An 8,973-nucleotide genomic window follows, 5' to 3' on the forward strand; every position below is an offset into this window, starting at 1 on the left:
TTGGGCGGCCCCCCGCCGGTGGTGGGCGCTGGTGGCTTAGGGAGAGAAGCGGACTGTGTTTTGGCTTTCGATGCTGAAGTCTTTGCAGGATGAGTTGAGGCCAAAGGCTTTAAGTTGATTTGTTGGTGTGTTTTTTTTTTTTTTTAAACAGGCCAACATCAAACACACAGACAAGAATAAAAACAAAATGCAAAAAAAGTATAAATTGCACAACTCAAAGCAAAATGATAAGCAATGAGGAGCTGCAACTGAAAATCAGCATTCCTTTTTTCTGAGTTCAGTCAAGAGCAGAAAGGCACCAGGACAGGGAAGAAACTGGGCACTGTTTCTTAGTGACCTGCCACAAACCAGCAGGGGGACAGCTGCGATTTAAATTCAGTGGTAGCTTTCAACAATTAACTAACTCCTGCAGGCTGTGACAACTCTCTGGAAAAGTACCAGCAGGTGACTACGTTACCATTACCTGCACCTCGATGAGGCAACATCGGCTTCCTGCTTAAGACCACACGAAAGTGTGCATTTTGAACTTTGCGATTAGTACCAATTAGTTTCTGAAGCTATGATTCACCTTAAAATTTTGTGTTCCCTTTCATGAATGCAGATTTTAGGATCTATTTCTTTCCTTTTTTTGGTTAAGCCTCACCCAAGGATATTTTTCCATTGACTTTTAGAGAGGGTGAACAGGAGGTGATAGATAAATACCAATGTGAGAGAGACACATCAATTGGTTGCCTCCTGCATGCACCCTGACCAGGGCCGGGCTCGAGCCTGCAACCAAGGTATGTGCCCTTGACCGGAATCAAACCTGGGACCCTACGGTCTGTGGGCCGACGCTATCCTCTGAGGCAAACCGGCTGGGGCCAGACTATTTAAAAAGAGTTCTGCGACTCCTTTTGCTGTTGTTGAGAAGCAGAAACAACCTCTACAGAACATTTCCACAGATACTCAAGACAACAGGGTCAAAGGCAGCGATATTAAGGTCTGAGTTAGGCCATTATGGTAAAATGGGAATATTACCATAATCTTACCATAATATTAAGCACATCCAAATTTGAGAAAAGACTAACAACAACTCAGAAAAAAGAAATTTCACTCACGATTCAAGCAATAATAGCTGAAGGTACCGTCAACAAAATGACAGCAGTCAAAGATAACCCACCATTCCGGCAACTACCTTGGCTTTCTTCTCGGGGCTTGGTGGGAGCTCCTTGTTTGGAGGGGCAGTGATGTCATTTCCGGTCACGCTGGCAGCCGCTGGCCCTTCTGGTTTGGCTGTTCCTAGGGGAGGAAGTCATGTTGAACAAGTGGTTCTCACACCCAGTTCAAAAAGGCGAGCCTTCGCAGAGACAGACAACTGACTAGCACTTCGCTCTGAAGAAAGCCCGCAGGGCTGTGCCGCTGAAATGTGGGCAAGACTCCCATGTTCCCCTCCTGGTGACGGAGGAGTTCAGATTCCAGAGATCCGGCCAGCCTGTCCCTGTGGGGAGGCAACCTGAGTGGGATTTGCACAAATGATCAAGGGAAGGAAATGGCCCTCAAGCTTGGCCTCCCTTCCCTGGAGACAGATAGGCACAGGCTTCTGTCGCCCAACCACCAGCTCCCAGAGCGCACAGGACAAGCCCTCGGCTCCTCGTGTATCTGCCGGAATAAAGGCTGCACAGATGGGCTGCGTGCCAGGAGATCACGCGTGTCCTCCTCTGACTTCCTCTCCCTGGGAAGCACTGTGCAGAGGATGTGAGCTGCCCGCGATCTGATTCCGGCAGTGACCCAGATTCCCAACGAGGCAGGAGACCCGGGAAACCGGACCCGGCCAGAAAGTCTCCAGCCCTGGGCTCTGCCCGCGGCCCCGCTGCCCTGCGGCGGCTCCTCCAGACTTCAGCAGGGCCCCCCCGGAAGCACTAACAGGCCCTGCATTTCGCCTGGGCACAGGGAACACCGTTCTAGTTGCCACAGAATTCAGAAGCCACGAAAGTAACTTCGACCACAGAAAATAAAAAACCTTCAATGAGGCCAAAATAACAAAAAGCCAAAAGGCAAGTGATAAATAGGGAAAAACACCATGTGAACGTCACATCAAAGACCAAGAAATTATTATGTCAACTCCTCCTATGAAGACCAACAACCCAGGAGAAAAATGGCCAAAGAATATGAACACAGTTCATAGAAATACAAATCACGTTTGAAAGTAAGAAACTATGTCCAAAAAAAAAAAAAAAAAAAAAAGAAACTATGTCCAGTCTTTAAGAAAAATGAAAATGAAAATGACCCAGATATGCTACTTTTAACCTAACACATTATCAAAAGTTCTGAGATGGGAAAGTAACTGTTGGGGACAATTTGAGGACATGCACTGCTGGGACGTGTAAGAGATGGAACTCATCCCGCAGTATCTCTGAAAATGACCAGTGCAGATACATTCTAATCCAGAAATCTAACTTCTAAAAATGTGCATCTTAGCGATGCAGTCATACGCCTGCAAAACAGCAAACATCATGGTCTTTTGTTTGTTCATCCTCACCCAAGCATATTTTTCCATTGATTTTTAGACAGAGAGGAAGGGAGGCGAGACCGAGGGAGAGAGAAACATTGATGTGAGAGAGACACATCTATTGATTACCTCTGACCAGGGCCAGGGGTAGAGCCAGCAACCGAGGTACATGCCCTAGACAGGAACTGAACCCAGGATCCTTCAGTCCACAGGCTAACGCTCTACCCACTGAGCCAAACCGGCCAGGGCCAACATTGTGGTCTTTTACCAGAGCACTGTTATGAAAAGCAAAGGCCTGAAACAATCCAGACATACATTCATAAGAAACTGATTACATCAATGCAAACTCAGAATCTGAAAAAGCACCAAAAAACTCTTTTGTGATTGATATAGAACCATCTCTAAGTGAAAAAAAGGAAGGAAAGAAAAAAGCCAGGCACAGAATAGTAGGCATAACATAAAACCATTTGTCTAGAAAAGAATGGGAGAAAGTACATTTCTATTACAAATACACTTGTATGTGATTTTTAAAATCTTTGGGCCCGGCCAGTGAGGCTCAGTGTCAACCTAGGAACCAGGAGGTCATGGTTTGATTCCCGGTCAGGGCACTTGCCTGGGTTGTGCGCTCGATCCCCAGGGTGGGGGGCCTGCAGGGAACAGCCGATCAATGATTCTCTCTCATGGATGTTTCTATCTCTCTCTCCCTCTCCCTTCCTTTTGAAATCAATGACAATATATCGAAGAAAGAACAACAACATTGTGCCGAGTGGGCAGCAATGCCTTGTGCAGCAGAGCTGGTGCCTTACCCCACGTGTCCCTTCTGCCCCGGCCCTGGCCACTGAGCGTCCTCAGGGGCCCAGGATCTTCAGTGAACACACGACCTCACTGCCCGTGACATAAACGTGCAGCACCTCAACCTACACAGTGAGCGTCACCCAACGAAAAACGTGAGCCATGCACAGCACAAGGTGTCGCCCTCCCAGTCGGTGCTTCTTGACACGACCCGGGTCATTTGCAGCCGTTAGCGACCACGCCCTCTACATCCCCAGTTAAAAAAAAGTGTGACACAGAATCATTAACTGCTCCACAGAACTGCTCCCTCTGCTGGATCTTCCCATTACCACCTGCTGATGAACCCAGGGTCCAAAACACGTCTCTCTCTCTCTCTCTCTCTCTCTCTCTCTCTCTCTCTTTCACACACACACGTCTTACACATCACCCAGTGTTCCAGTCCAGGTGACCCCACCTCTGCCGCCTTTCCTGTCGTGATGCTGGTATTGCACCTGCTACTACTCTCTGAATCTAATGGTCATAACAGGATTTTTTTTGCCTCCAGTCCATCTTCTGTCTCCAGCATTGTATCGACTGAGGTGAGTCTTAATTCATTGCCACAGGCCATCACCAGTGTTTAAAACACAAGAGAACCCGGAGCATCCGAGGGGGCGTTTGAAACCTGGGTTCCAAACCGCTTTCCAGATCCCCTCCCTCACGACTTCTGCCGTGACGCAGGCGGCTCTGGCCTCTGTGCTCAGCCCGCACCTTTCTCCAGGAGCCTCCAGGTGAAGTGACAGGTCTGAATGGCGAAGGCTGGTGAATAAGCCTGTGGCATCTGGCAAACAGCTCTGTGGACCAAGCTGAGCCAATAAGATACATGTATACACTCTCTCTCTAAAAGAAAGAAAACTTCAATTAAGTAACGCTGGGTCCCTGAGACTTAAGGTAGCATAGAGCGGAACCCAGAACCCAACTAGGCCGACCCAATGTCCTGTACAGACCGAGTCACAAAGAAAGCAAGAAGTAAGAGACGGCAGAGGAAAGACAGTTTCTAGAAGTGAAAGGAACGGAGACATATGAGGGGGAAGCGCAGGTCCCGAGACACATGGCTGCAGGCGGCTGCTCTTCCAGCCGGACTCTCCTACGGCCGGTCCTGACCGTGGTGTGCACGTGAGCTCCTCTGAGTGCGCAGCATCCGTTGCAATCGAGTGATTCTCAGGAGGCTGCCCCACAGACACTCGCCCTTGCCCTTCCAGCTGAAGCGTGCTGTCTGGGCCGCACGCCTCGTCTGCCTGGAAGCTTTCCTCCCCATTGTCAGGTCCTCAGTCCAAGGCCACCTTTTCCAAACTGTCCACGATTTACAACCCTCTCACCAGCACGCCCATCGACACTAGGCCACCAGCTGCTGGTGGGTAGGACACCACCAGCCCCTGGACAGTGCGGATGCCGGCACATGGCAGGCACGCTGACTGCATTTGTCTTCACACCGCACCTGGCAGGGGCAGCAAACATCTATCAGGTGAATGGATCAGTGGGGTGTGCCAGCCATTTAAAATTTTCTATCAGCATGAACCTCAGTGAGCGTGAACTCGGATGAACTTGTTCTGAAACAAACAAAAACCTTCATGCATCACCACCGAGGCCTCTGGCACCGAACTGGGCACTTGGGGATCAGTGAAAAGAGACAGAACCCAGGCCACGAGAGATGTTTCTGCCACAAGCAGGAGCCAGCCCGGGCAGGACACCTGCAGACTGGCCAGCCTGGAGTCAGACCCCATCAGGGACACAGGGCGCTCCTTGTCTGTCTCCGTTAGGAAGAAGCCACCTGTCAGTCTTAAAGGTCCCGCTCCAATACCCCTTCCCTAGAAAACAACACATCTGCTTTTAAGAGAAAAAGAGTAAAATCTTTCATTAAAAACGTCCTGAGATAAATATTAGAGAAAACAGTTCCTAGGAAAAGAGGCAATTTTTACGAACAAAACCCATTAAATCCCCACCAGCCAACACGCTTGTGAAGGCGCAAACTGGACTCGGGAAACAGCTTTCTCAGACCCCCAAGGAGTCTGGGGCGGGGGGGGGGGGGGGGGGGGGCTTGGCAGGGTCCCCAGACCTTGTGCCAATCCTGGCTCAAGGGCCAGGGTGGGGAAGGAGGGGGTGACGTCTCCACCTCCCCAGTCTCAGTTTCCTCATCTGTAAACTGGGGCTAATGACACTTAACAAGCGAGGGGGGTGGGGGGCATGTAATTAGCTCCCGCTGGCTCTGGGCTTGGAGGCAGCCCCGAGACCGCAGACTCAGCGTGTGTTAAGCGAAGTCTCCTCTCTTCTCCCCCTACAATCCTCCCAACCTGCACACAGAAAGAGAGAACCAGAAGCAAGATGGTCAACCGTGAGGAATAGGAAAGGACATGAAACAGCAGCTTTAAAAGGCTCCTCTTCAGCTGGAACAAAAGTGAAACGGGAAGCAGCCCCCCAGGCTGTGCTGCTTGGTGAGGAGGCCGCGCCAACAGCCCCGGGGACCTCCTGGCACAGGCAGGTCTCGGCCAGGAAGCCGGTCAGTGGTGACTGCGTGGCCGGACAGGGGCTGAGCGGGATGGGCGGCGAGGTGACAGGAGGCTGAGGAAGGTGCCCGCCGCCCTCTAACCACCACCCCCCCGCGGCCCACCTCCTCAGCCCCCATGATCTGTGCTGCCAACAGACACGCAGGCTGGCCCAGCCCCATCACTGTTCACTCCTTGGACCTCCCCATGGCAGGGAACTCGCTTCCCAGGCTGAGACAGGCTGCCTCCCGCTCCCGCCGCCTGTCACTGGGTCCTTCCTCGCTGCCTGCCGCACGGCCTTCTGCTGGGCTCGAAACATACCGTTACGTGGGGTCTCCTCACACAGGAGCGATGCAGCGCTCTGGGGAGCGGTGGCCTCAGTTTCCTCCTCCCCGGCCAGAGCCCCCCGCCCTGGCTGCTGCTCCCCTGCCTGGCAGACGTGGAGGCCTGAGTCCGTGCCGGCTCCACTAACACCTTCTCGCCCCCTGTTCCGGCTGCTCACTTCAGGAATCCGCTCCAGCTCCCGCTGGAGACACAGCCCCGCAGCGCCCAGGTCCTTCCTCCCCGCGCTGCTGCTGCAGCTGCTGCTCCAGTGGGTCAAGTGGGCCGACTCTTCCTCCTTCGTGGCTGCTGCTTCCGCGCAGAGGGGAGGGGGCTCCACGGTGGGCAGGCCGGGCAGCTCCCCAGGGTTCTGTCTGCAGCCAGCTGTCTGCTCCTCGGCCACCGTCATGGAGCGCCTGACGGCAGGAGCCCCCCGTGTCCTGGGCGGAGGAACAGGCTCTTCTCGGGCAGGGAGCTCGGGGGACATGTCGGCGAGGCTGGCAGCGGCGGGCACTGCGAGGGGGGCGCATTCAGACAGGGCCCGGCGCACGGCCTTCTGCTGGGCTCGGGGGAACAGAGCGCCCTCCTCGGGAGAACGCCGCCGCTCCCGCTCCTCGTCATGGTCGCGGGCCTGAGCGCAGGCACTCGAGCACGCCTGGGGGGCCCCCACCAGAGTGCTGGACGGCGGGGCAGTGGGTGGGTGCTCGGCAGTGGGGGCTGGGTGGGCCATGGCCACCGGTAATGCGGACCCACGTTCCAGCTGCCCCGAGGTCTCACACCCCATGCCCACCCCCCGACGGCCAGGAGCGATGCCATTCTCCTTTCCCAGAGCTGCTGCCCTGGAGCCCGGCCAGCCTGCAGCCGCTGGGTGAACGCTGGGGCTCCAAACACTGCTTTCCGGCTCCCTCCCAGGGGGGTCCGCAGCCCCAGGGAGATCCAGGTCTGGCTGGCGCTTGGTCTCTGGCCCATCCTTCCCTGCCACCAGCTCCTGAACTGTGGAGGCTTTGTTTCTGTCCGGCCCCTCCCTGGGCTCCAGCGGGAACCCGGCTGCCTTCTGGTGACCCGGGCTCCCCTCCGAGGCACAGCAGGAGCCTGACACCACGTACCTGCGGCCGCAGTGGCCTGAGCTCGCTGGACGCTCCCTGCCCTGCGCGTCAGTGCCCAGCTCTTTGTCTAGCTTCCCCTCAAAGAAGCAGAGCTGCGTCGGCTGCAGGAAGCTGGCATTGTTCACAAGCCCGTCCTGCAGCTGCCCATCCATGCTGACATGGAGCCCGATTTCATTCAGTTTGCCCTCTGTCCTCTGCCACTCAAACCCAGTGTGGCTGATTTCTTTGGAGGCGTCCATCTGGCCCCCTGCAGGCTGGCCCCCACTGAGCTGGCTGTCCGAGGCCCAGTGCAGCGCGGTCTCTCCCACAGCCTCCCCCGCTACTGGCGCTCTGACGCCGCCTGATCGCACGATCCACGGAGCTGGCAGTGACATCACAGCAAGTCCCCAGCATTCGTGACAAACAGTGATAAGATCCCATAAGAATCCCCTAGGAAACAAGGGTCCTGCTCTTCTCAACTCAAGCGGCTGGGCGCTGAATCAACTTACGAGTTTTAAAGGAAGGAGGAAGATGAATGAGAGAGAGAGAAAGGAAGAGATGTGCTACTTCTCATGTTCCCATGCCACGGTGAAATTAAAAATGTAATTTCCTGCAAACCAGCACTCCGTTCAGCTCTGCAACTGGAAGCATGGCGTGGAGCCAGCGTGGGTGCTGAGGGAGTCGCTACTCCGGCTTTCACTGATACGGATCTGCGTGACCCACACACTCACTTATCTGACACTTCGCCCACTCAGAAAACTGTTTTAAAAATAAGCCAGACTCAGTGGCCAATCCCCAGCCATAACCCTTAAAGAATGATTCCAGAAAATAGCTCAAAATTTCACTTAATCCCCCGAATGTCATATGAAAATTGGAGGCACTCATTTCTCAGAGGAAGAGTGGGTTTGTTGTCATAGCAACCTACCAAGCTCACGTGAGGACAGATTGGAATGGAGTCCCCAGAGCCCAGGAGAGCTCCCCTGGAGCTCTGCAAGTGGCAGTTCAATCCAGGGTCCGCGGGAAGACCACAGCCATCTCAGGGCTTTGGGGACAGGTGCCCGGTTACAAGACGCTCATGTGACAACAGACCCCTCACATGCTTACTCCTGCCCCTGCTCCCCTGGGCTCCTGGGACAGATGGCTCCATCCTCAGCACCAGCCTGTCCCTCCAGCCCACGGGCACTCCGTTGCCACGTGAACACAGTGGGGCAGCTCAGCCTCCTCGGACCTCCGAAGGTAGGAACCCTGGCCATCTGCGGCTTGGGGTTTGCCGGCCCATCAGAGCCCAGTGCCCTCTTTAATGCAGCATGGTCCTTTGCTGCCCTGGCCTTTGAGCTTATAAATTGTACATTCAGGACGGAGGGATCCACAAAAGACAATTCTCAGGGGGGAGGGAGTTACACTTAAAGAAAGGGCAGAGCATAATCTACCTTGAACAAAAGTGATCTTTGTTGCCTTGTCTATGAGTCACACCACCTTGTACTAAAATAGGAACTACGAAATATTCATCAAGAATACATTAGATGGCTCTAGCTGGTTTGGCTCAGTGGATAGAGCGTCAGCCTGCGGACTGGAGGTTCCCGGGTTTGATCCCAGTCAGGGCACATGCTTGGGTTGTAGGCTCAATCCCCTGTGGGGGCAGTGCAGGAGGCAGCCAATCAATGATTTTCTCTCATCATTGAATGTGTGTATATGTGTATATATGTGTGCGTGTGTGTATATATGTGTGTGTGCGCGTGTGTATACATGTGTGTATATGTATGTGTGT

General features: G+C 54.0%; 1 protein-coding gene across 1 annotated transcript in view; it reads right to left on the reverse strand.

The window, feature by feature from the left end:
* Positions 1-8,973, reverse strand: part of MAP4 (microtubule associated protein 4) — a 69,529-nt gene that overhangs the window by 13,001 nt on the left and 47,555 nt on the right. Inside the window, exon 10 of the mRNA XM_015568324.1 lies at positions 1,160-1,278. Coding sequence (XP_015423810.1) covers positions 1,160-1,278 — 119 coding nt within the window. The remainder of the gene's footprint in view (positions 1-1,159; positions 1,279-8,973) is intronic.

This window comes from Myotis davidii, unplaced genomic scaffold (assembly GCF_000327345.1).
Source record: "Myotis davidii unplaced genomic scaffold, ASM32734v1 scaffold663, whole genome shotgun sequence".
In the NCBI taxonomy this organism is placed as follows: Eukaryota; Metazoa; Chordata; class Mammalia; order Chiroptera; family Vespertilionidae; genus Myotis; species Myotis davidii.